Here is a 27,530-nt window from a genome sequence, read left to right as displayed (position 1 = left end):
CTGCCCACAGCGTTGGCTTCCTGCCTTCAACAGCCACCCCAGTTCCCAAATGCCTTCCCTCCTGTTGGGCAGCACCCTGATGGAAGCTCAGGCTTGCACAGCCCAGGGCCGCTTCCCAGCTCAGCATCAGGGCTTAAAGAAGGAGCTGTGCCCTGCAGTCACCTTCCTGGGAAGGGGCAGTTGGTGCGTGGCTCCGGATGGGCTCTGTCCCCTGCATGGCTCAGCAGGAGCCACACAGTGAAGCCCTGGGAATGGATGAGACCATCCTGGCAGGGGGGTGCCAGGAGTGGGGGTTGGAGGAGCCATGCTCGGGGTGTCAGAGGGTAGGGGCTGGGAGAGCGGGGACTCTGCCTCGGGGGGATGCCCGGGCCCTGCTGACTTCCCCACGCCTCCTCTGGGGAGCCGCCAGAGCGCTGTTTTACACGTGTGAAGGTCACACAGAACGTTCTCAGCACAGAGAAGGTGCTCCGTAAATGTTTGCTGAGTGAATAAATGTGCTCTCTTGCTCTAAATGGTCATTGCTTGGCTGTGAACTCCAGGGCAGAGCAGGTGGAATTCATTTTTGTGCTCTGGGGCCTGACAGCTAGAAGGGGCTTGGGAATCATTTGTGTAGTGATTTTCAGAATAATGTCAGGGCCTAAAACTGTAACAGCAAAATGCAGCGCCTGCTTCCCCAGCTCCTCCTTCCGGGGTTGGCGGGTCAGGACCCGTGGAGGGAGGGAGCCCAGTGACCCCAGGGGCCACGGCACCCACGGCATCGGTGGCTCCGTGGCTTTCCACAGCAGGGCCCAGCAGCTTTCGGCCTGCGCTTTGCTGTCAAACTTGTCTGTCGCAGTTGTCCTGGGCAGTAGGTCCTGCATGAAGCTGCCCCGGGAGGAGTGGGGCAGCGGGAAGAGGCAGTTGTGCTTGCTCTTGGTCTTGCTCTGAGGCAGTTACTTCCCCTGGGGGCAGTCGGCTGCGTGCTGCCCTCCTGCTGCGACTTAGGATCTCACCCGAGGGCCAGGAGATTGGCTTGGTCTGTGCACCATCGACCCGAGGGCCAGAAGGTTGGCTTGGTCTGTGTACAATCAGGAAGGCCCTGAGAGCAGAGTGGCAGCAGGGCTGTCATCCCAGTACCTTCGGGGACTGCGCCGAGGAGCCGGGCCGCATCCCACGTGGGGTGACTTGCACCTGCCCGTCGGGGCCAGGCTCATGTTGGGTATTTCATGCGGCTCCCTGAATTCTCAGAACAGCCTGCGAGTTGTCATTATCTGTCCTATGGGAGAGCAGGCAGGATGTAGGCCTGAGACAGGCTGGTGCCAAGGTCCGTGTCCTTTCCACAGGACTGGGGCGTTTGGAAACATCCGTTCAATTAACCTTCAGGTATGGCGAGGCCCTACTGTCACTGACAAGCTAGTTTGTTAAGGTTCTCAGTAGGACTGGTCACGCCACGCCACGCCATGCCACACCACACTAGGCCATGCCAGGCCACACAGGGAAGTGCAGGCCAGCTGAGAGGCCGGGGGAGCAAGGGGAAATTACGGGCCAATCCAGGAACCTTTGCTGTGGTTTCTGCGGGAAGGAACAGCTGAGGCCAGGGAAGAGGGCTTGGGGCTGGGTGGCCTGAATCACTTCTGTGGGCTCCTGACATCGGCTGTGTCTTGTGGTCTGCCGCCTGGCCCTGGGGTGTTTAGGGCCGGGGTGTAGTGGGCTGGAGTGTGAGAGCCCCAAGCCCCCGATAGTGAGGGCGGGTGTGGCTCTAGACTGCCTGGTTTTTCTGTAAGGTGTGCTTCAGGCTAGGGGTTACTATCTCTAGGAACTGGCCAGCCCTGGGAGGGGCCGTCCCTCCAGGGTCAGCAAGGTGTCCTAAGTTAAAGCATCAGGAAAAAAAGATGTTATGGGCAGCCCTCCGAGGCAGGTTGGTGCCCCAAGGAAGGAGGCAGTGGCTCAGCTGTGAGGAGCCCCTGCCCTCAGAGAGGGTTCCAGATGCACCAGACCCTCTGAGTGCAGGGGACGGTCTGAACGTGCCCCCGCCTCCGCCCCCTGTGCAGGAGGTGGGTACGCCTGACTCCTTCCTTCGTCCCTGCCAGGTCTCCTGCCCTACTTTCCAATCGGTCCCTTTGTATGAAAGGATAGCCACTTTTAACAGCCTCATAAAACAGATGAAGTTTCCATCATAAAATTTCTGGATCACAGACATCAGCTCATGTTTTCCCTGCTTCCCATTAAGGAGCTGGGCTCCTGATTTATGTTCTTGAGGCTTCGTGTCGCCTGTTCCCGAAATTATAACTCACATGATGAATATCGCTGAGCACTCTCCATGGTGTTGAAAAGCAAAGCCAGGAGTCCCGGTGTCCTCTCCCTAAGTTCGAAAGGAAATAGAGGCCCTTCCTTTCCATTTGGCAGCCTACCAGGGCATGACCTCTGTTCAAAAGCCAACAAGGAGCATTACTTTACAAATGGCCTATTAAAAGCTTTAACCGGACTTTCCCAGCAAGACTAACCGCCCACCAGGGAACAATTAACAGTGCAGCAGGGGACGCTCAGCCTTCTCAGACACTGCCTGGGAGGACACGCTGCTCACAGTGTCAAAGTGCAGGCCGAGGGCGCTTGGAAAATGACTTCTCTCCTTGCAGAACTCCTATTTAAACATGAGAGCCTAGCTCAAATAACCCCCACTCCTCTGCAAAAACCCCACCCAACAGCCTCAAACTTAGCAGCTCTGTGATTCCAGAAATCTGCATACAGTCCTCTACACAAAAGGCGCATCCAGGATCTCTTTCCATGTCGTCTTGCCTGGAGCAAGCTCCCTGAGGGCAGGAGTTGTAGCTGACCCATTTCTATTTCTAGCACCTGGCACAGAGTCGGCCTCACAGCAGGTGTGCAAAACGTCTCTTGAACTGGATGTTCAGGTCTGCGGACTCGAAGCTACTTTTTAATATAAACCACGGCTCCTTCATCTGCCTACCTCCTCCCTTCATGTGTCACTCCTGACCCCTCTCTCCCTGGTAGGTGGCCAAATGTCAGCGAGAGACCCCACCCACCTGACAGCAAGGACTTCAGGAAAAGCAGCCACTTCTCAGTCTGCAGCACACACCAAGGGCAGTGAAGACACCGGGGCTGGGGGAGAGAAGTTTATTCATACACAAAGGGGCACGCCAAGGGCGCCAGTCTAGGGTTACACCACGTGAGACAGTAGAAAATTCAACCAGGAAAGCAGGAAATTCAGTGAAGCTACTACAAAGTGGGGCGAGTGGACTGAAAACTAGGATTTTCCTTGCAAGTTTCTTTTCATAAAATTTTTACTTTATGAATTAAATACATTGAGAAACAGTGACAATATATTTACAGTCATTTAAAGTGGGCACTACCAACATATTTAATTTAAAAAAATCTTTGCTGTTTCTTTGCCTGTTTCTTTCAAAGAGAATTTTAAATATGACTTTAGCTTTTAAAAAATACAATAAGGAAATAATTACATTCTTGATATGAAAACATTTTACAACGTATCGCCATGGTCAATTAATTCTGAATATCACTGAAAAGTTGATGTTAAAATTTAAAGTGAATATTTCCTTTCTTGTTAGAAAATCAAAAAGATTAAAAACACCTTTGGTCCTAAGAATTATGATCTGAAGAGGTCCTTTTGAAAATATCTTGCATGGCTACACTAAAAAGACCCGGTAACACTTGTGCACGGTGAAGTTGAGATTTTCTGGAAGACCAAAGCCGGAACTATTTCATGAACTACGGGCGAAAGGATGCGTCTGACGCCCACCACTTCCTAAGTGCAGTTTCCCTTCTTTTACAGACGCCCTGCTATGGCTTGGGGACTCACGAATAGAGGTGACTTTGCTTTTTCTGCAGTGCTGTGCCACGTATTTACGGCAGGAACGTTTCGGTTTCATTTTAGTTTATTTCACAGTATGAACCCAGCCCACCAAGGGGATAAGAAGACAGTGACAACCAGGAAAAAATGAATTATCCTCCTTCAAACTATGTCATGAACTTGAAGTTACTGTTCCCATTAGAAAATTATTTTAGGAAAAGTAAGAGGAAGGCAATAGTTTAACATTGAAATATTGCCACGACCTTTATGTAAGCTGCAGGGCACCCTGCCGGCCAACCCTGATGCCTGGAGACCTCCAGTGCTGTGCTCCCAGAAGAGGCTGTTTCAAGGATGGACATCCACCTGAATGCAGGTGCCACCTGTGAGCTCAGGGTGTCGGCCCCGCCCTGTGGCACGAGGTGCCTTTTCTCTGGATGGCAGTCGCCGGCCACACTGCAGGCTGCCCATCCTTGGACGGTGTCTAATGACATGAGTTCCGTGCATGAACAGAGCACCTCACCTGGGTAGCAAAGTCTGTGGACAAAATTTACTTCCCCCCAAATAGTGGGTGAGTAGAATTAATAGCCTTTTTGGAAAGGTAAGGTGTGGCCACAAACAAGGGAGCTATGCTCACAAGCCTACACCTAACCCCAGCTTCAACGCTGCCCTTTGAGTCCCGTGCACAAGCACCAAACTGTGGCCATAATGACAATGAACCTCAAACTCCTTCCTGGGGGTGGCCTCCAGAGCTGAGGACACACTTTTTGAAACAGACTTTTCAAAAGGAGTAAATCTCCACATTTTAGGGTAGTTTTTGTCTATTTAGAAATGGCCGGTAATAACTCTGGGATGAGTAAGATACAGGGGAAGGTTAAGCCTGGCAACGCCAGGGCATAGGCACAGAGGGGCGAGACGGGACTGACCCAGCTGGTAAGCCGCCGCCCGCCAGCCCCAAGGGAAGGTCTCAAGGAAGGCCCCATGGACAGTGGCCCGTGCTCCTGGGGCGAGTCTGGTGCCTGGGGTGACTCAGCAGACCCACACTGGTTACCTTGCAACTGCCGTGGACTCTGGAAGCCGAGGGAGAGAGCTACCAGCCTTGCAGACAGATGGGCCTTGCCCCGGTTCCCCCCACATTCTGGGAAGAGGGAGCCATGGCCCATGCCTGTGCCCAGGTCAGGGGGACAAAGCGAGCCCTCGAATCTGATAGTTGTTTCTATGAAAAAAGTTGGTCAGTGGCTTAACATTATAAAAATATATAAATGGAGGTTGAAGGCTGATGACACCTTAACAAAATAGAGCCAGGAGCAGAGCCCTGAAGAGTGACACTGTGGCTCAAGGTTAGAATGGAAGGAGCCCTGAGCCCCGCAGGGGTCGGCCCCCTCACCTGGCCTGTCCTCCAGCCAGCTCCATCGCATGGCCACCACATTCCTCGCAATGCGGTTGGCACCGTAGTACAGGTGGCCAGCCCCTGTGAACACGACCATCTGCTAAGTACCAGTGACACTGCGAAGAAATCCGGCTTCTCCGGGGACCCTGGCCTGCCTGTCGGGCCTCTGTACCCCTCATCCTGGCTTCTCTGGGGACCCTGGCCTGCCTGTCGGGCCTCTTGCCCTCAGCCTGGCTTCGTTATGAAATCAGACACACTCGCAGCTGCCACAGAGGCAAGGGGTGCTTGTTCCTGGGGCATGTTTTGGGAGGGGAATAAAATGACATCACTGTCAGAAATCTGGCAAGATGGCTCGCGTGTGTCTAATATGTACAGATATAAATTAAAAACTATATTTATTGAACATATACACATAAATAACTTATTCTGAAGTAAATGCTTTAAACTTTGATGGAATGTGAAATTTCAAGGGAGTATCCGCCATGGAAGGAACCCACTGTCAGGCCCCTCCAGGGCACCCATTTTGAAAGGCTCCATGGACCACGATGGGGTTCGTTAACGTTTGCCTCCTCTTTAAAAGGCTTAGGGTTGTGGATGTGAATTACAAACCTGGGTTTTGACAACAAAATATTGCATGCTGGGAGTCGAGCACCAATCAGCTGTGCCCTCGGGCAAGTCCCTGCTAAGGCTCCGGGGCCTCCTTGCCTGGTGAGGAAGCTGGTGGGTGACGGCTAAGGCCCATGTGACACTCTGTGTGCTGCTCACGCTTCACCTGCCAGCTCGCTGCTGCCCACCTGTGCTGGGCCAGGACCGTGACTTCAGGCTGGCCATCTCCCCCTTCTCTTACTAACCACCAAAACCTCACACAGTTCTCTTTGGCAAAGCAGGCTGCCAATCAGAGTGGCCCAAGAGCCTCAACCGGGGAAACCATTTGACCCAAAGGTAGCAAAAATCTATGGAGGAGCAAACTTTTTTCCCTTTATAGAAAATTCATTTTGTGTGATATGAAGTGGGCCCAGCTGCCTGCAATGGTGGGAAGTGACCACTGGAGGGAGGGCTCCTCTATGGCAATGCAGCGGACGGCCCTGAGGCGTGTGGCGTCCCCGCCCGACCTGCCTGGATGTCCTAGTGGGAAGCTGGCGTCACGGATGCTGGTGTGATGGGCCTCCACGGACTAAGCCGGGAGGAACGTGCATCAGAGGGGAAAGGCTGGCTGACGGCTCAGGAACCCAAAACCATTCCCGGCAGATGGCTTTGCAATCAATTCAACTTCAGGTGGACTCAAGCAGCTTCCAATTCGTGTTGTAAAACTTTCTTCTTATACACGGGAGACCGCTTTCCCGCTTCAGTAATCCAACGTGGCCCTGGCCTCAAGCGCCACCACCTTAAACATGAATCCTAACTGTAAAGTCCCGTGCACCACACAGCTAGCGCTCTGAAAGTATGTCTGGGGGAAACCCAAGGAGTCAGTGTTTTCCCGCCATCTCTTCCTCTGTGTGAAAAACGACATTCTGGATGGTGGACAGAAGGAAGGCTTACACCAAGTGTGGCACCTCTGTATTCTATGCTTGGGGAAGGGGCGATCGCTGCTGGGACTGGTCTCCATGAACCTGCCTGCGGAGGCGTTCAGGGGTGACTTATTTCGTCATCAGTGACTGCATCTTCCCGTACTGGAGAATTCCTGACAGCAACCTCCGGGAGACCAAGAAGTTAATCTGATTTTTAAACCCAGGGGGTAGATACCAGCTCAAACTATGAACTCCGTTTTTTTCCTTTATGCCTTAGGCATCCAAATTCTCCAAGAAATATTGCACAGAAGGCAAGCAAGAAAGCTGGGAAAGAGGCCCTACCTGCACCCACCCCACTCAGGAGAGGCAGCACGGCCAGGCCCACCAACACATTAGTGGTTTAACTTGACAAGCCGGAGGAAGGGGAGGGGGAGGGGCAGGAGGCCCTGGAATTACTGCCTTTTGCTCTAAGATGTTATATGTTATAGTTCCATGAGGGAACAAGTCCCTAGAATTCCTGCCTCTTGCTCTAAGGTGTTATAGTTCTATAAGGGAACAAGTTCCGGAACTTGCTTCCCTTTCAAAGGACTGCCCTGGCCCCGAGCAGCAGTAAACGTCCTGTACAGCGGCGAGGAGCCAGCCCCTGCCCCAGAGACTCCTGGTGTGAGAATCACCTGCCGGCTCCGACGTGGATTAAGGGCTGGGGATGCTAGCCCAAGGGGGAGGAGGGTGTACTGTTAGTGAAGTATTAAAACCCTCTGCTACCTGTCAAAAGCAGCACAAATAATTAATTAATAAAATAAGGAACCTCTGAAAAATCCTTGATCTAAGTGCGACACACAATAAAAAGACATTCTTAAAAAAACAGGTTAAGAAGAATGGCAGCTTTTCATGTCTTGGTGACAAAAGCATGTGACAAAAGCATCTGTCCAAAAAAATAATAATAAAAGGTAAAAAACGTTTCACAGCGCGATTTTCTCATGCCTTTACCTTTGATGAGGAAGGGAACGGGCACGTGGAGAGGATACGCCGAGACACAAGTCCACGTCAGGACTGCGTATGCCCCTGGCCCTCCTGGTGGGCGTGCAAGGCGAGCCCAGTGCCCATGCGCCAGCCACACTCATGCCCGGGGCAGCCGGGGATCCAGGCTCTTCCCCGTCGAATCCAAGTTTTCATCTGGGAGCTCATGGAACCATCCATCCTCAGTCCAGGGCTGGGTTGGAATCGGTGAAAGCAATGGCCTATCTGGTTAGAAAGATGTCACTTCGCCTGATAGCATCCTTTCAAACACCTTTCCATCACTTTTTTTTGTTTTTTAACAAAGTTGGGAACCAAAGTCTTACATCTTTTTTAAAGGCGCCATTTTACAGTAGAAAGAATACAAGTGGGCCTGGGTGAGAGGCACTGGCCTCAGAGCTCAGTCGTGGAGCCTCTGGAGTTGTGCAGCTGAGGCCACTCTGGGCAGAGCTTCCTGCCATCACACAGATGAGGACACGGGCAAGGGGGTGTGCAGTCTCTGAGGCTGGAGTGGTGCTGCTGTCCCCTATGTCCCGTTCTTCAATTCCCATTCCTAGAGGAAAGGAGAGTCTTGTAAGTTGACAGGGCAAGAGGACCAGGCTGGGACAAGCCACGCCACCATGCACATTCAACTCAGAGCGGGTGGGTGCTCGGCTACTGCAGAAAACTCAACAGAATCAGAAAACTCAACAGAATCAATGACCAATGACCCGGCAATTCCACTGCTAGGTATTTACCTATCAGAATGGAGAGCATGGTCTCCAGCAGATACCACACACCCCGTTCACAGCAGCATGACTCACACCAGCCAGGAGGCAGAGGAAACCCAGTGTCCACCGATGGATAGACACGTAAAATGTGGCGAGTATAGACAACACCAAGTATTCGGCCTGAAAAAGGAAGGGCCTTCTGACACACGCTGCAACCTGGATGAACCTTGAGGACATGATCAGAAAAAGGCCGATGACAAAAGGATAAATCCTGTAACGATTTAACTTATGTGAGGGACCTGGAGAAGTCTAACAAGGACAGAAAGTGGGCTGGGCGCAGTGGCTCATGCCTGGAATCCCAGCACTGTGGGACACACACACAGGAGGATGGCGTGAGGCTAGGAGTTTGAGACCAGCCTAGGCAACGTAGCGAGACCTCATCTCTATTTCAAAAAATATAAAAACAAAAAAGGAAGTAGAGTAGTGGGTATCAAGGGCTGGGGTGGGGGAATGGGGAGTTAGTGTTTAATGGAGACAGCTTTAGTTTGGGAAGATGAGAAAGTTCTAGAGAAGGATGGCGGCGATGGCTGTGCAACAAGGGGAATGTGCTTAATGCCACTGAACTGTAGACTTAAAAATGCTTAAAATGGCCAATTTTACATTGTGTTTATTTTACTCTAATAGAAAAAAAATTTTTTTTTAATATGTAGATGCTTAAATCCTGTCAGCGGAGCAGCTGGACTGGTTCCATCCACAGGCCCTGAGTGCTGGCTGCAGATGGCTGTGGTCTACGCAGTGCCAGCACTGTGAGAGCAGGGACAGTGGGCACCGGGCAGGAACTGTGCCATGCACTGGGTGCGGCTATGTCTGGTCTGACGACAGCCCTGCAAAGTGGACAGCACCCCCACTTCATAAGTGAAGAGACAGGTAGGTGCGGGGCTCTTGCCTGGAATCCCAGCACTTAGAGAGGCTAAGTGAGGTGGGAGGATTGCTTGAGGCCAGGAGTTTAAGACCAGCCTGAGCAACTTCGGGAGACCCCAACTCTACAGAAAATACAAAAATTAGCTGGGTGTGGTGGCGCACACCCATAGTCCCAGCTACTCGGTAGGCTGAGGCGAGAGGACTGCTTGAGCCCAGGAGTTTGAGGCTGCAGTAAGCCATGATCACCACTGCACTCGAGCCTGGTCAACAGAGCAAGACCCTGTCTCAATCAATCGATAAGGAGACAGAGACTTAATGACTTGCCTTCGGTCCAAAGTGATGAAGCTGGGCCCCAAAACCACTTGGTCCACAGCAAAGGCCTCCCATCTCCACTCTGCCCTGCTGCCTCCCAACAGGCCACACTCTGGCTTTTGTATCTGCTTCTCTCTACACACACCCATGCCTGTTCTCCACCTGATGTCACCTGGCCAGCCTCATGCATCCTGAGGACCAGGCTTCAGTGATTCCCCACCCCCCTGTGCCCCTCGTCCTGACTCCGGGAGGCAATGCTCCCATCTTCTGTGCAGTTTCTGTGCTTTTCAACAAGCCATGTCACAGCAATAGATGTACCTGCCCCTCCCCACTGGACAGCGCCCTCCATGCTCTTCCTCACCTCTTCCTTTCCATCCATTCATCTCTGGGTCCTCAGCACCCAGTGCAGCTGCACAGAGGCAGAAGCCTGGGCTACTCATGGTCTCTGGAGCTACATGGATTTGAAATGGGGTTTGGCCATGGGATTGAGTTCCAGAAAGAGGAGGCAAAAGAGCAGACCCAGGTCAGAGCAGCGGCAGACACCATGCAGGACAGAGGCCCTTGGTTCCCTGGCATGGATGGCTCTGGAGGACAGCAGAAGGCACAGACGCCAGGGCCAGACCTTCTGTGCCTCAGCCACTGAGGGGCCTTGGAGAGGTTGCTTCATCTCTCTGAGCCATGGTACAACGTGAGTCCCACCAAGGACTTCAGAGAGCAATTGGGAAGATCAAAGGAGACAGGGTCTGTGAAAGCCCCGCCCACAGCGCCCGGCCACCAAAGAGGGACTTTCTTCTCTGCGCCCGCCCGGTGACCTGCGCTGGGATGCAGACGCCTGACTCCCACTATTTCCAGGGGCTCATTAACGGGGTCATGAGTACACTGCACGTCTCCGCATGCTGCATACAACGAACAATTTCTCACTTTGTCTAAATCAAAAGCTCGAGTTCAACTCATGGTTAAATTCACAGCACTAGCAAATCTGGCAGAAACAAACACCAAGCCACAACACCGACAACACTATGCTGAGGCCCTCTCAGACTCGGCAGAAGTGTTCTGCAAAGGGGAGGATGGGTAGCTGGGTATGCTTCGTGCCTTCTTGCCCCTTCAGCCTGCCTGGGACAGCTACGTGGGCCGTTGTAAGCAGAGAAGGTGCCCAGGGGACAACGTCACAAGGTCGGCGCTCCAGGGCAGTCCTCTGTTGTACAGATCCCCCATTTCCTCCCAGGCAGTGGGGTTTTCAGAGAGGGAGGACCCCATGTTACCTCCACGTGGTGCCACATACGTTTAGCAAACAAGCTGAGGAAACGGTAAACATTCCAAGCCCAGGTCACACTGGCCACAGAATAAGCGACAGGATGAGAACCTGAAGCCTCCACTCAACTCGGAGCAGGCCAGGAAACAGAATCTCCAGGTGAATGTGTCACGAGAGGCAGGGGCACGAAACCTGGAGCAGCCCAGCGCCTGCCCCTCGGGCACCTCCCAGAGCAGAGCCACAGTTTCCATGCCCGGATGGCCCTTGGCACACGGCCTGCCCAGATGAAGGGAAGGGAAACCTGGCCTGGAGCTGTGCTTGGTGGGTGGTTCTGAGCCAGGAAGCCCTGGGGCATGGGGCTGGAAGCTGTCTGACTTTCCAGAACCCTCTCTTGTGCTCAATGCTCCTCACCGAGAGTTGGAAGGTATTTCAGGAATACCGCAGCTGGCATAGCGCTTCCCACTTCCGGAATACGTCAGACCCCTTGGTCCCCAGAAAAAGGCGGGAGGCAGATGAGACCAAGTTTATGATACACAAGTGCATTCATGTTCTCAGGGTCTACAGGCCCCACCACCTCCAGCCAGGGGTCCCCTGTCACTGTTCTCAGAAATCCAGGGAAACCCTGCTCAGTCCGTCCCCTTCTGATTTCTGCACAAGATTCTCAGCTGGAGGGACGAGAGCAGCTTCCGCTGTTTTCTGGACCTGTCAGTGGGGACCCATCTGGACAGCTGGCTGTGCATCTGAGGTGGCCCAGGATCACTCGCTTCCCATTCACCAAGAGGGAGCAGAAGGGAGCGGGGGGCCTGAACCTCTGCATGACAGAAGCACAGACGATGATGGGAGCCCTTTTGAGGGTCGGGACCACAGAATTTTCAGTCCAATTTCTTTGATGATAAAGAAACCAAATAGATGAAGTACATTTACAGCATCTCTCATCTCTCATCTGCGAGTCCTAAGTGGGATGTCATTGAGCAGCTCAATTCTAAACATCCCCCAGGCAAAACATATTCCTCCATCAGGGAGCCCAGTGGTCACCAGCTGAGAACACTTGGTAAACACTAAGAAAAGCAATGGAGATGACAGCTAGCCATTCCTCCCTTCCCCAGACTCACCGACACACACGGTCTTCAGTACACGGATCTGCTATGGAGGACCGCTGTTCTGGGAGGCTGGGGACAACCATGTTTCTCAGGGGCCCTCCTGTGAGCACCCCAGAGAGCACAGCAGTGGGGCGGCACTCATTCCCATCTCGCAGGAAACACCTATCCCCAGTCAACTCGGAGTGGGCTCCAAAAGCTGCAAAGAATGCCAAGCTGGGCGCAGTGGCTCACGCCTATAATCCCAGCACTTTGGGAGGTAGGAGGATCACTTGAGCCCAGGAGTTTGATACCAGCCTGGGCGATACTGCCAAACCTCATCTCTATAAAGAATACAATAAGTTAGCTGGGCATAATGGTGTACACCTGTAGTCCCAGCTACTTGGGAGGCTGAGGTGGGAGGATCGCCTGGGCCAGAGAGCAAGGCCCTGCCTCAAAAAAAGAAAAGTTAATTCCGGCAATGAGAGGAACCCACAGAGCCGGTACAGGAGGACCCCCATGTTCCAGCCCCTCGGGGCGGGGCCAGCCACACTCCCGTGGCTCCCCAGCTCACACCATCGCACTCCATGCACTTCCACACACAGCACTTTCGCTGCTGCAGCCAGGACCCGTTTGCTTTGATCAACTACTGTGTTTTAAAGATTTCTGAGGTTTTAAAGGTTAGCATCAAAACTTGCTAGTGGCTAATCCCATGAGAAGACCAGAAGCTGCCCCAGGAGGGAGTAAACAGGTTCCTCCGAGGCCCTCAGAGCCCGATTCATGCAGCTGGCAGTGCTAGGGAAGGGGCTGGGGGAAAGCTTATTCCTAGACCCTTTTCTTTGTTTTTCTAAAGAATCACACATCTGAGTGCTGAAGAGGACTTCAGCGGTCTCCTGGTCTAATCTCCACCCCACCACTGAGAAAACGAGTCCAGAGGAGCCCAGGGCTTGCCTGCATCTGAGATGACTCTGGAGCCAATTGTTGGCACTGGGGCTAAAAACACAGTCAGCACCTTCCGGTCACTGTTCACCTTTGAGAACCCGGTTCCTAACAGAGGATCTGCGGGGTGGTGAGAACTCGATAAGCACCCATTCCCAGATGTCTACTGAAGGCTGAGTGCCAAGTGGATGCAGTAGGAAGAAGAATGGGCTCCCTATTCACACCCGAGAATGCTGGGAGCTTAAAGTGCCTGCCCAGGATACCCGGACACCCCCAGACATCAGGGCTTACCTTGGCCTTCCGCAGCACATGCCCTCGGCAGGGGGAGCTGCCCGGGGCTGCCTGGCTCTTCTTCAAGACGGCCGCGCTGTTCACCGGCACGGGGCCCTCGGTGTCACTGGTGTCACAGCTGGAGATGGGCGAGTTTTCCAGGGTCCGGTGCCTGAACACTGGAGACTTAACAGAGAGAGAGAACCCCATGTGAGGAGCGGTTTCTGGGCCACTGGTATTCTCCAGCAGGATAATGATTTATTTCAAGGAAGAAATAAGTTTTGGAAATGGGCAAAAATAACAGCAGTAGCAGCAAGGACCGCCACGTGGTCAGTGCCTCACCCCCAGAGGGTCTCCCAGCATTCATGGCCGGGGGGCGGAGGCTCCAAGGGGTGCTCCGACTCCCAGCTGTGCCTGGGAAACAGTGAGGGTGGGATTCCTGCCCTAGTCTTTTGCATTCAAAGCCGGGCTCTTGCATGCAGCTGCTGCCGCCTCTAGCTGGTCCCTTTGTGCAGTGCTTTTAAGGTTTTCAGAGCTTTTCTGGGGTCAGCGCCCTAGAGATGCTCAGGTAGCAGAAAGCGCCGGCACTCAGGGCAGCACTGGCTCCCGGGATGCAGCCCCACTGAGTGGGGATTGCTGGAGAAAAGCAGGCTCCATGAGCACAGAGGCCTTCCGAGTGTTTACGGCAGCTTCCATATGCCAAAGGAGGAGGTGTTCAGGAAGGCTGAAAATAGAACAACATGTGTCCTGAGCTGCCAAGGCCCCCATTGCTGGTTCTTCCATATGGGATCCCAAACTGCTCTCTGGGAAAAAAAACGCCACAATCTGCTGAGCCTTCTCTCAAATGAAGTCTCCAAGGAAGAGACGCTTCCTAGAAATGAAGTCTCCAAGGAAGAGACGCTTCCTAGGATTCCTGCCAAAATGTGTTTGTTATGTAAAAAATATTGCTCAGGGTATATGGAATATTGTTTTAGAACAGCGTTTCAATTACCATGAAAATGGGCAGCTCGGGGTCCCCTGTGGGCTTTACTGACCACAATCCCCAGGCAGCCAACTTGACCTATGCAGTGGCAGCCCCTGGCTGTCGGGGAGGGAGCTTGAGGTACTGGTGAGTGAATACAATGGAATGATGATCAGGACATCTGTGTCTGGCAGAGGCCAGGCTAGGCTGTGAGGAAAGGGGCAGGTGACCCAAAGACCTGCATCTCAAGAGGGGTCCACCGAACAAGCCACTCTCCCGAGGACACGGCCTGGGCTGCAGCAGTGCAGAGTGCTTCCCCAGATGCTGGGACAGAGGATGGCACCAAGGACATCCTCCCCCAAAACAGAGGGGAAGTCGCAAAGCACAGTGGACTGGGAGGGGGAAAGCAGAGGCAGCAAGCCAGGCGTGGGCCCCCAAAGCATACTTGGGACAAAGGAAAAGCGAGGCGGGGGGTGGCGAGGCAGGAGCTGGAGAAGGGGCCAGAGGGAAGCTCGAGCCATGGGGGTGGAAGAATGTGGAGCCACCACAGAAGAGAGTGGGCAGCTGTGCCGAAGGGCACCGGAACCGGGTAGTGAGGACTAATGTGTCCACTGGATGGGAATGCCGGGGGTCACCATGATGAAAGCAGGTGCAATGGGAAACCACATCCAGAAAGTGAAGATGTAGGGGGGGCAGAGGACACTGCAAGCATGCTGCAAGCATGGACAACTGCTTCCAAAGTTCACCCTGGAAGGAAAGGGAAGAACGCAGGGCAAGGGGACAGTCACCAGAGGGAGCAGGAGGCCAGGCAGAACCTTCTTTTTTTAAGGATGGATTCAACTAGAGAATCCTTAAATGCTTGGAAAAAGCTGACAGAAAAGCTGAAGACACAGGAGAAGGATCCCCCCAGGTGTCTGGAGGTCAGGAAGGATGAGATCGAAGCACTGACCAGAGCCCAGGAAGCCCAGCCCCTCCACTCAAACAGAACCAGAGGACGGGGGCGGGACAGCTCCTCAGAGCACTCCTGCCCTGCCACCACCCTCCACGCAGGACGCAGGACAAGCAGCATGGGGGACTGTGTGCCCTCCTGCCTCAGATCACAGATGGAGGGGCACAGGGCTCCATGAAGCAAGGGAAGACCCCTGCCCTGTCCCAGCCAAGGCCTACAGCCTCACTGCCACTCTCACTGCACCTGACCCCACCATGCTCTTGTCCCCATTTATGCTGGATGAGGGGCTGGGGATGCCCAAGGCACCTCCTAGCCCTTGGATTCCAATTCCCCCTGCACCCCTCCTCCTCAGCACTGTTTCACTGTTCTCCACAGATCTGTCCGCATCTGACACCAACGTGTTTTATTGGTTTGCCTCCCTCATGAGAAGATAAGCTCCATGAAACAGGGATTCTCACCTATCTTGTTCACAAGTGCAGGCCTGGAACAGTCTGTAGCACACAGACGGAACACAGAATGTGGGCTGGGCACGGCGGCCCCCGCCGGTAACCACAATGACTCAGGAAGTGAGGTGGGAGGATCCCTTGAGCCCAGGAGTTCAAGAAGGAACACAGCATATGCATGTGTGTACGTACACACACACACACCTTTATATATTAAATAGTATGTATCGTATAAATATATAATTGTATTTTATATATAATATATAAACGTTGAATGAATATATGATTTTATGTAATATATAACAGTAACGTATATAATGATATCAACAAGCAATTGTTGGATGAGTGGAATGAATGAATGAATGCGTGTATATGTATATGTATAAGACGTGAATGATGTGAATGAACACAGGCGCTTCGGTGGGCATTGTGCCAAAAGCGTCCACACACAGTCTATGCAGCGACCGTTACTATTTACAGATGAAAAACTCAGGGCCTAGAGAAGTCAAGTCATTTCAAGCTTCAAGCCCTGGCCTGTGTGACCCCAGAGCCACCTCTTGAACACCTGAAAGAACCATGCATGAGTGGCTGGGTTTGGGTTTGGGGACAGAGCAGTGACCTGGCTGCTTGCTCAGCTCTGCAGGCGGGAGGGAGGTTGTCCTCTGGGTTGGAGGTGATCGCTGGGGTGCCACAGGAGACTGGGGCAGGGATGGGGGGACGGGGGAGGCTTGGAGGAGAAGGGGAGAGTAAGGAAGAGCAGGCCATGCGGGTGGTGACTGGCAGGGGCCAGCAAGTGACTGAAACTCAGGGCTGCCGTCAACCCATAAATGTGTCAATCTTCCCCACAAACCCGCCCAGGGCTCATGTGGAGGAGCAGCGGTGGGTTCAACCAGGCTCAGCATTTTACTGAACGGTTTGGAAAGAAGGACCTAGAAGGGGAGCGTTCAGGACGCAGTGGGTGGGGACCCAGGGGCGCCCACGGTGTTTCGGCTGGAACAGGGGCTGAAGCCCAGCCATCCCTCACTGGCTGCCTGTTCTGTCTGCCCTGCAGGCGTGTTTACTCCTCTGGGCCCAGTGCCTCCCTCGCTCAATGGAAGTGACGGCATCCAACTCACAAGACAGGAGACTCAACAGAATGACCAAGTGGAGGAGACATCTAACTTCTCAGCGGTCTCACCCGAATGAGTGAAGAGGAACCAGGGACAGGGATGACTCACATGGGAAGAGGACCCCACTTTGTTCTGTTTGATTCTAAGAGGACACAGACCGCTTCATTCATTTCAGTTTCCCCAGCACCTGGCTTAACTCTCAGACATGTTAGACGGTTTGTAAGCACTGGCTCTACTGAACTGGCATCAAATCAGGACCTGGTTCAGAAGAGACATGAGGACTGGATCTGTTCTAAACAGATTATGCAAAGGGGAAAGACACAGACTCAGCGTTTCCACAGCTTTTAACCTTTCAGCGAGAGGTAAGAAAGCATGTCAGGAACACAGACCCGGCCGATGAAAGTGTCTGATGCTAACACATGAACTGTCTTCTGCTGGGCACACTAAGGGGCCACAAGCAAGCTACACCCCAGAGCCACTCCACATTCTCTCTGGGTGCACTGGCCCTCGGTCACACAAGGCCGCGCCAGCCTCCGAGGTGAGCCAGAAGGACACATACCTGTGGACTTGATGTCCCTGACTTGGGCTCGATGGCCAGCCCCAGGGTGACTCCGCCCGCCAGCGCTTTCTTCAGGCTCTCCTTGACCTCCGTCAGCTCCAGCTCCAGGCTGACGCGCTCCGCCTCCTTCTGCCGGCACTCCTCCTCCAGCTGCTTCAGCTTCTCCTCCAGGATCGCCTGCGGCTTCCTGCCTGGAATTCCCAGAAACGCCGTTACTCCCGCGGCAGGTACAGGTTCTCCAAACAACAGAGAAGGCACCTGGTCCCCGAGAAGAACTTCCACAAAACGTCTGAGGTCGAGCTCCCCTGACTTAGGTCCTCGTTGTGAAACTTAAATTCAGCAGTTCTCTAAGGGACCAGAGTCCTTCTCCTACCATTTCCCTTTGCTGCAGCTGTTGAGGACTCGGACCAGGAAAGAGGAGATGCTGATTCTGACGAAGGCCAGGAGCTCCTGGCTCTGGGTCTCAATGTTCTCATTTTAAAACGTGGACCCTAAACTCCACAGTTCCCAAAGCTGCCACCTTCTTGGAGTATGAACCCTGTCCTCCCCTAACGCTCCACCGATCCTTCAGTCATCTTATTTGCGCCCGAGGTGATGAACAGTAGCACAGCTTGCATCTCTACTGGACATGGCACACATTTCTTTAAGGCACATTCACTTATTTTATTTGAGGTTTGCTGCAGTGACCTAAGATGCACCCACTGGGCAGATGAGAACACCAATCCCAAGAGGTGAACGGACTTGTGCCCAGGGCCTGGGCCAGTGGTGGCCGGCAGGCGAGGTTCTCTTTTTCAAAGCCAAAAGCACTCCTGGCCCTCCTGCATCTTCAGCATCTTCACTATCCTGCAAGCTGGGAACACGGAAGAAATGCTACTTCTGTCTCATTAAACTCCATGCCCCGTCCCATTCTCTGGCACAGCCTCCTCCCGTAGGGTCAGCCTCAGACTGCAGGCCACATCCTGGGCCTCCTATAGGGTCAGCCTGACCTGCCCTGCCAACACCTGCCTTCCCTCCTCTAAACTCCAAAAGCATTTCCCTTCATCAGATCATTGAGGCACAAAGTCCAGCAAGGCTGGAGTTGCTAACCACCTGCTGGGTGTGCGTCAGCTCCTCCCCGCGCGGCGAGCCATGGGAAGGCCGCAGCTTCTTCTCTGGACCGCCCAGGCCTCTGAGGCATCTGAAGCCCCCGTCCCAGCCCAGGCCAGTACAATCTCAATCTAAGGAGCCAGTCTTCCACAGTCTAAGCACCGGGCTGGAAGGGAGGCCATGCGTAGGTAAGCGGTGCCACCCCAGGCTCAGGAGCTGAGCGCCAGCTCCCGCCAGCAGGAATGCAAGCGCCTGGCCCAGGGCTGCCACTCTGGCTGCAGACTCAGTTTCTGTGACTTCAGTCCCTCTCTGGTGTCTGTATTCCATTAGCCTGGCCTCTTCCCTGATGCATCCCAAGACAGATGCTGCCTTGCTCTCGCCTGTCCCTTCTCAACAAACGAGGGGCTGCTTCTACCCTTGTCTGGACTTCTGAATATTACTGACCCCTGTGGGCTACCCTCTGTAGAGAAATCCAGCTGATCCCTCCTACCCGGTGACCAGAATCTACTGTGCCCTGCACATACAGGGGCCATCCTCCAGACAATCTCTGTTGTCAGCGCCAGAAGCCGAAACAGGTCCCCCAGCACCTCCCCTGCCTCGGTGAGCAGCGTGTGGGTCTGGCCCTGGCCCCTGCCTGCACGCCGCATGTTTGACCACACAGGCACCTGCCTCGGGGTTACCAGCAATGTTTCCAAGCCCCAAGAAACACTGTGAAATAACCCACTCTTACTAAATAAAATGACAGCCTTGGTGAGCAATAGGTCCTTTGGGCAAAGCAGAATGAAATCTCCAGTCTCTAATACAAACATGCACCCTGGGCAGTCACCCACACCCTTCATACCGGCGTTCACTTCAATAGCCGCTCGAAGGTCTTTTCTTTCCTTGCGGAGCTGGGCCAGCCTATTCCGCAGGGCCTCTTTCCTCTTCAACAGCTCCTCTTCTTTGGTCTGTAGCCGCTTCGCATCTGCTTCTACCCGGTTCTTGCCATACTTGTACTGGGCAGCATCTTGAGAAGAAAAAAAAGCAGCAATTAAAAATTAGGTTTACTAGCCTGGGAAATATGGGATGATCCCTTCTCTACAAAAAATACAAAATTAGCCAGGCATGGCGGCACATGCCTGTAGTCCCAGCTACTCAGGAGGCTGAGGTGGGAGAATCGCTTGAGCTTGGGAGCTTGAGGCTGCAGTGAGCTGTGATCCTGCCACTGTGCTCCAGCCTGGATGACAGTGAGACCCCGTGTCAAAAAAAAATTAGGTTTATTCAAGCAGATAATGGGGTAACTCAAAAAGCCTGTTGAATCAGCCAACTCAGTAAACAAACACAAAGCGTTATTTTGCTAATTCAACAAGAAAAGGACAGGGCTGGTATGAACCAAGCAGAAAAGTGACTAGTTCAAATTCTCCAATATTCTTTGAATCAAATTCTTAAAAATGAAAACAGAATATTAGGAAATTCCTTTAATTCACTTCCCTTTGAGGCACACGGCTTATAAGTAATCTGCAACAAGGTGGAGAATGAACATTCTATAATCGGAAAAGACAGGAGTAATATCAAAAATGATGTCTGAAATTTGCTTCCTTCTCTACGTCTTCAAATCCTTCCATAACACCGCAGTATCTGTTCCTTATGGCCATGTCATCTGACTGGCTCTGAATTGCTGCTACACCCCCAGCACTGAGATTAGCACCCGGCACGGAGTGTGGCACAATAAATGCTTGTTTAGTGAATAAATGAACAACGGATACATGAAGAGGCAACCAGGAGCGGTATCTGGAGCCTGACTGTCTAGGAAGGAGTCCCAGCTTACACTTGTAGCTGCATGACCTGGAACAGGGCATGAATCCCTCTGTGCCTCAGTTTCCCTCATCTGTGAAATGGGGATAGTAAGAGCAGGTAATTCACTGAGTGGTTAAGAGGATTAAATATTTATAAAGCACTTAGAACAAACACAAATGGGCAATACATAAATGCTTATTTCATAAAATGAATAAATGAGGAAACTAGCTGTAGGGAAAATTTACAGACTTGGCAACATCACATCACCAGTGAAAACAGCTTTCAAAACCTGACCCCACGCTCTCCTCCTCTTATTATGCTGGCTTTTCAATAACAGTAATTTAGGACAACACCTCTTTGTTAAGACACATGGAAGAGATGAAGGTTCTAACAGAACTTGGATGGAGGATCACCGATTTCAAAGCTTGCGTGGTCTCCTAGTCGCTTCTAACAATCACTCACGCCTGAAGGCAACTCCCAGGCCTTCCTGACTGCACGCCCCACGTGTCTGACTCCCTCGCGAGCGTAGAAACTACTTCAGGTGGAAGCCACAGGGGTGGCATAATGATTAAGAATAAAAACACTGGACTCAGAGAGGTGGCTAGAAACCCACACTCCACCCTCCCTTGCTATATGACTCTGCAAGCAACCTCCGGAGAAGCTCAGCTTCACCCTGTCTAAAGCAGAAACGAGAAGGAATCCTGTGTGTGCGCATGTGCGTGTTTTAAATTAGAACGTTATATCTGAAAAAAATCTAACAAAATGATACGACGCCTGATGTAGTGGACATTCACTGACAATTCTTACCATATCAGCGATAAGCGATTCCCAGAGCCTTGTCCGCTCAGGGACAGCAGGGAGCCATTTCTAGCACCTGTCCTAAATGCTGGATTTACCAATGCTTGCAATGTAAGCTATCATGATTTCAATGAAATACTGCATTTATGAAGGCATAAAAAGTGATCACTCCCCAGTCAATTTTCCCCTAATCAAAAGAAGCACATAGAATGACAGCAAAAGCATCGGCAGCCTGAGGAGAGGCGAAGCATTCGACAATCTGAAACAAAAGGATCGCTGTTTGCAGCTAAGGTTAACAACATATTTTGCAAACAGGGCCAAGTCCAAACTCTACTCACTTATTTCTAAACTAAGCTGCTTCCCCAATGAACTCAATGCCATCACCTATAAATTTCCACATCTTTTGGTCCCCATGTAATAAATCCCATCTAATCTATAATGCAACTGGCTGGATTCAAGCAAAAACACGGAATGCCATTATTTTTCTCTTTTGTCACCATTAGATGTCATCACAGTTAATAAAAACTCCCTACAGAAGATCTCATAAAATAAAGGAATAAATCATCTAGGAAATAAAGTCAGCACAGGTACTGACAGAGAAACACCATGGCGACTGAGACTCCGTGGGACTCGGATTTTGCTTGTAACAAAGCTTTCCAGGTGTGAGCTGCTCCTCTCCCCCATCTGCCCCTCCTCAAAGAAACAACACTAAAAGAGGTGAAAGTAAACACACCAGATACATTCAGGAAATAAGATTTGCCAGATAAGGTCAAAGGAAGTTAGTACATTAAACAAATGGTGGTAGGAGGGAGGATTTGGCCCAGCTGGCTCCAACCTATCTGGTCAACACGTATGTTGGGTAGAACACAGGTGGAGAAAAGCCTCGATCAGGGATGTATACGCTTCCTTGGGGCAGACGCAGCCTGGCCCTGCAGAGTGATTTCAAGCCTCGTTCACAAACATGGCCGAGGACACTGCCAGCCTCTTCATTCCCCTGTGTGGATGCTCCGACTCCAAAAATGGAACCACAGGGCAAATGGATGTCGGCACGTGTCGGTATGGCAGCCTCTCTCTTCGACAGCTGGTGTGGGGGTTACCAGCTGGGGCTACCTGGCCTCATCTTCATTAGCACTGACACTGGACTACCAGTTGCACAGATTCAGATTTGAAAATCTCAGGTACAAATCCCAAGTGGCGATGGCATGTAACCACATCAAACTCAACATCTGCACCTAACTCCCACCTTCTTCCTCTGGGAAATCTTCCTGGACATGCCCAGATGGACTCAGGAGCCCCTCACCTGTAAATCCCCACACTGCAGCCCTGCCACTTGCTTTACTGCATGTGTGGGTCCGTTGGACCACTCTGGTGTATCTTTGAGTCCCTTGAGTGAAAAAATGCTGCCTGGCTGGCTCCCTGATTAGACATCCAACATAATGAGGACTAACACAAATACAAACACTTAAGAGATGACATATCGCCCTAGCTGGATCTACCAGAGGGAAGGGAAGAGGGTGCTGGGTCCAGGCAGGCTGAGTCTCTCATGTCTTAATGCTTCTCTGCCCAATCTATTTCCGGCTGGATGTGTAGTCTGAAAGCCTGGCACCCACTCTGGCTCTGTGATTTACCAGCTGTGAGCCTTGGGGGAGCTGCTTACTCTCTTGGTGATTCTTTTCTCATTTCTGTGATGGGGTAGAGGATAATGCCTACGCTTACAAAGTGGCTGTGGGAAGTAAACCGAATGGGATAAGAATGGCTTGCTGTGGACCACAGGCACCGCAGGATAACCATTCCTCAGAACTCCTCGTACTGCTCTAGTGCTTGGAGGTCCATGTATTACCTCAGCTATTCCAACCGCACCAACCACGGGAGCCACGTGTCTATGTCTGACAGATAAAGATGCTGAGTTTAGAGTTTGCAAGGCTTGACAACCACAGATCAGGGACAGGAGCTGAGGTCTCCTGACCTGGAGCCCAGGGCCACCCGGAGCTGCAAGCAACCTGCACTCACAACTGCCTCCTATTTTAAAATGCTGAGTCGATCCCACAGGTGGCAAACCAGTTCTGGGCTTCCATTTACAAGCACAGTCAGAAAAGCTGGGTTGAAATTGCCACTGTCCTTCTATGTGGCTGATGAGGAAGGATGACGGTGCCCACCGCTCCATCTCTCCAGCTGACCCCAAGCTGGCACTCACAGGTGGGCAGGCTCAGACAGGCCCAGCTCCACCAAGTGCACCTGAAGCCGGAATGCAAGACATCCGATGGTATACTTACTCGAACCCGTCCTTTTCACACCAGCCGCGGGATCCGCTTTTTTTGGCTGACTGCTCAGAGCCTTCCCTTTTCCTGTGACCCCATTAGACGCCACGGGGGGCTTTTTACCTTTGAGCTGTTGAAATAAACATATAAGAACATTAAAAATAAATACAAAGTCGAACAAATCTTGGTCTTTTTTTTCTGGAGTCATTTCTTTCAGTCTCTAAGTATTGTAGAAACTGGCACAGATGGAGGAAAAAAACGAAAGTGAAAGAAAACCAAGATGGTTTCCAAACACTGGGCTGCTGGGATTCTGGGGAATGGCTAAGGAGGGTACGGCAGAGGCTCCGTAGGATGTGTTCCGCTGGAACACTGCAGAAGTGGCCCCTTTCTACTGGCAGACCACAAATGCTAACCAAGCTGGCGCAGGCAGCTGACTACCCCAGAGCACTCAGCTGAGAGGAGTAGTTTGTGTTTCTGAGGATAAGCAGCTTTTATTTCAGTGGGATGCTTTTTAGGAGAGGAGCACGATCCTGCAGTGTGAGTTCTGCTGCTCCAAGTGCTTTGACACTGAGTGACATCCTACTGGGATAAGTGACCGCCTTCTTATTGCCGACGGAGTCCGCAGAAGGAAGCAAGAGAAGCATAACACAGGCACAGCAGCAACAATATGGAAACTGAACTTCCACTAACTACAGGTTTCTGAAAAAGTGAAATAGTACTCTACTCCTGAGACTGATACAGGCCAACACGTTTTGCATTTTGCTGAAGTGACCTTATGTGTAGCTTAGCCGTGTAATTAATTCAGCATGACAGCAAAGGCTCACTCCAGCATCCACGCCCACGCTTTTTTCCACGATATAGCTTCCTTCTGTTGCAGGCCTCACTTTTTGGGAGGCAGAGAGATCTAGCTCCAAATTCTGGCTCTATCAATCATTTAGGAGAAGTTGAGCAAGTTATTTAAACTTTCCGAGCCGCCATTTGATCATTTAAAAACATAAAGAGATACCTCCCCACAGTGTTCCTAAAAAGATCAGATGACGTGCCATACATGGATAGAGCATATGGCACATAAGTGCTCAGAAAGTGCAAGGTCTCGCCATTAAAAATAGGTTCCCATTAAAATGACCAAATGAGGACAGGAAACCCAGAGATCATGTAATTTAACTTGCAAAAATGTTTCCTATTTCAACAAAAACAAAACAAAGGGGGACAATAGTAACAAACACTCCACATGGGAACCATACATCAAATGATTCCCAACCAATGTGGGGACAATCCAAGAGTGCAAGATGGCAAACTGTGTGGCAGGGTTTTACCTAAGGCGACTCTAATGCCAATAAAAAGACATGTAGAAACGTAGACAGATAAACTTTCAGTTAGTGAATGCAACACATAACCTGACAACTTTTTGGCCTAAGTTCTCAAAAGAGGCCAACGGCTCCCCAACCCCCGGTCCCCAACTACACTTAGCTCAGGGCCACTCAGACTCACTGAATGGGAATCCCCAGGGATGGGATCTGAACAACTGTCATGACAAATCAAAAAGCAACACCAACCTGTGCATTTGATTTTTGATGAAGCCGACCTATTGGGAGCTACTGTTCTAAGTCACTACTACCTATAATTCTACAATTTTATCTGGTTATTTTCTTAAGATTATCCAAAGAATGGAGAAAAAAACAAATATTTAAAACATGCCCATTTGCTGTACATTCATATTCTTACATATGGGCTTAGGTCTTTAGGCAAAGCATAAAAAATTCTTAGGTTAAATATGCAAGATAAGCTGGGCACGGTGGCATGTGCCTGTTGTCCCAGCTACTTGGGAGGCCAAGGAAGGAGGATCACTTGAGCCCACAGTTCAAGTCCTGCCTGGGCAACATAGTGAGACTTCATCTTTTTTTCTTTTTTTTTAAAAAGACCTAACACCACAAAATTACTCTGAAATGTTACTGTTTGCCATAGATACAGGGTGTGCAATGGACAGTAGTTCAACATCACGGTTATTATTGTTCAATGGTCATCAAAAGTCCTTATTATCATCATCTAGTTTTTGGGAGTATACCTTTAGACTTGTCATGGAGAAACACCACCGTACTCTGAATAATCTATTTCATGTTTAAAAAGTCCTTATTATCATCATCTAGTTTTTGGGAGTATACCCTTTAGACTTGTCATGGAGAAACACTACCACACTCTGAATAATCTATTTCATGTTTAAAGATCAAAAGCAATGACTACACGGAGTCAACCCTTCCCCATTAAGTGTAACGGAAACATAGTAAAGAAACTTGCTGTTCAAGAATCTTCTTGAAAGTTTTATTACCCCTTTCTTTTAACTTCTCTGCCTTTAGTTGACATAATTCACAAAATTTCACTGGGGAATTTTCCAAGAACAGAAAGAGAGCCAGATGTGGGCAAAGAAACACAGTGCTCAGATAAACCATGAGCTCGTTAGAAATATCTCATCAGTTCCTTGGTAGTCAGGCTGCAAATTATATTCTAGTTGAGAAAAAAAAAAAACATTACGCTTTGCCTTTGATGAGTCCCATTTACTACAAGTTGCAAAACTCTGTTGGAGCAATGTGACTCGAAGGTGGTTCTAGAATCTTACAGAAGAAGATGCCGTACCTGCGAGTTGAGCCCGAGAGACGCCCTCCCCACAGAAGAGGTATTAGTGACAGACTGAGCGGAGGCAGGGTATTTGTAATGGTTAGAGGACAGCTTGTCAGCAGACAGCCTAGAGGCCTTTCTGTCAGCAGGAGAGTAGCGGGCAAAGATGTGCGGAGGCGGCAAGTTATCGTACAGGCCTGCGTTATCATAAAGCACCTCTTCTCCCAGGCCTCTGCTGCAGGAAGCAGGAAAGCCGTCTTCCGGTTCCCACTGCAACACACATAGCTTTGTGGTTAGTGACTTGGACACAGGAAACAGCAGCTTTTAGCACAGTGAGATGTCATTTATTAATAGTATGGCGTTTAGCATAGTATTGGCACCCCAACACTCTCCTGCACACAGACTGCAGTTGTTATCAATAAGGCATGCACCCCCCACCCCCGCGCGCACGCGCACACACACACACACAGACCCAACACAAGCATGCAGGTGGATTCAAAAGGACTTGACTTCTGAAGCCTTACGGAAAAAATTTTTTTTTCCTTAAACCATTCCCAGAACCCTTGGATTATGAAGTTTTTGTTTTGTCCTTTCTTTTAAAGAGAAAAGGCAATGTTGATTTGGCATTTCCTTCTTTAGAGAACCCGGGGTTCAGAAGTTCTCCTAGCGCAGGGCGTGGATGGAAGGGGAGGAATGAGCATGGGACCAGGGGCCTGGTGCTCTGGGTCTACATGAAGACACACGAGGTCCTAGCAGAGCACCCGATGCTTTACACAGCACTTCCCACATCCTGGACGCTGACTTCGTCTCACAGTCATCCGGGGAAAAAGGGGGAAATGGAAGCAGAGACAGGGCCTGGAGCCGGCGAGTGGCAGAGCGGAGGGAAGGGCGCGCTCATCCCCACACGGTGCTCCCGCCAAGCCTCGCGCTCCTTCTGGGGACATGAGACCACCTGCAGGCTCCTCCAAGCCCCTGTGCAGGAAGGAGTCAGTGACCCAAGTCCTATGGGAACTGTCAACACACACCCCCTCTGTCCCCTGCTCTGTACTGAAGAAAGTGCCACAGCCAACACAAGCAAAACCATCTGTGAAAAGGGAAATCAAATCCTCATAGAAAACTAGACGCTTCCAAATCTAATGGATATAATGGTTTTATTTTAGCAGAAAATCTCTAACAAAGGACTAAAATAGCTACATGCCACTGCATGGGACACAGGAATCTGAGAACATGGGTATTAAAGTATTAACTCAAAAACTGATAACCACAGCCAGAGCCTTTTCAGGGTTAAAGGTCTTTATAAATCGCCTGGCAGGACAAGAAAGGCAGTATTAATTCCTCTCTTATACTCCTTTTACCCCGTTGATAGTCTTCCTGCATAGTCCTTTCTGCCAGACGGTAATTACAACCTTTTGTTATAAAAATAGAAAAGACTTAAAATTCTGCAGTAGGAGTGTCTGTATTCCTCCACAATCACTTCAATGTGTCTATTTTTGTGATCTAAAAATAACGGCTCCTGCAGATAAACTCGGATATTGAGAGTTTCATAATGACAACCTAGCATATATTTGTCCAGAGTTATTAAAACGGTCTAGACGAGACTATCATTTTCCTAAAATACCAAAGATTAAGTCACACAGAAGACTCAGAAAAACACCTACAGAGACCTCACAGAAGTTTCTAGTTTAAAGTATGTGAGTGTGCACACTTTCATCTTAGTCTAAGCATCAGGGGGAACAGTGAATGGGTAAACATTACTAAAGCTGAAACAGTGCCACGAT

The 27,530-nt window shown here is 50.9% G+C and overlaps 1 protein-coding gene across 7 annotated transcripts in view; it reads right to left on the bottom strand.

The window, feature by feature from the left end:
* Window positions 1–3,100: 3,100 nt before the first annotated feature.
* Window positions 3,101–27,530, bottom strand: part of AFAP1 (actin filament associated protein 1) — a 179,272-nt gene continuing 154,842 nt past the window's right edge. For 4 of the 7 annotated variants that reach the window (XM_063705170.1, XM_055385387.2, XM_055385385.2 and 1 more), the window contains exons 13-18: window positions 25,771–26,022; window positions 23,155–23,269; window positions 19,149–19,313; window positions 17,222–17,412; window positions 13,222–13,386; window positions 3,101–8,273 (exon numbers count right to left, since the gene is read on the bottom strand). In XM_063705170.1, the coding sequence (XP_063561240.1) occupies window positions 8,247–8,273; window positions 13,222–13,386; window positions 17,222–17,412; window positions 19,149–19,313; window positions 23,155–23,269; window positions 25,771–26,022 (915 nt within the window). In that variant the 3' untranslated portion in view covers window positions 3,101–8,246. The remainder of the gene's footprint in view (window positions 8,274–13,221; window positions 13,387–17,221; window positions 17,413–19,148; window positions 19,314–23,154; window positions 23,270–25,770; window positions 26,023–27,530) is intronic. The other 3 variants (XM_063705173.1, XM_063705172.1, XM_063705171.1) reach the window with 2 other exon arrangements.

Source organism: Gorilla gorilla, chromosome 3, assembly GCF_029281585.2.
Source record: "Gorilla gorilla gorilla isolate KB3781 chromosome 3, NHGRI_mGorGor1-v2.1_pri, whole genome shotgun sequence".
Taxonomy (NCBI): Eukaryota; Metazoa; Chordata; class Mammalia; order Primates; family Hominidae; genus Gorilla; species Gorilla gorilla.
Note: the sequence above shows the minus strand (reverse complement) of the source record. Positions and strands in the feature narration are given on the sequence as shown.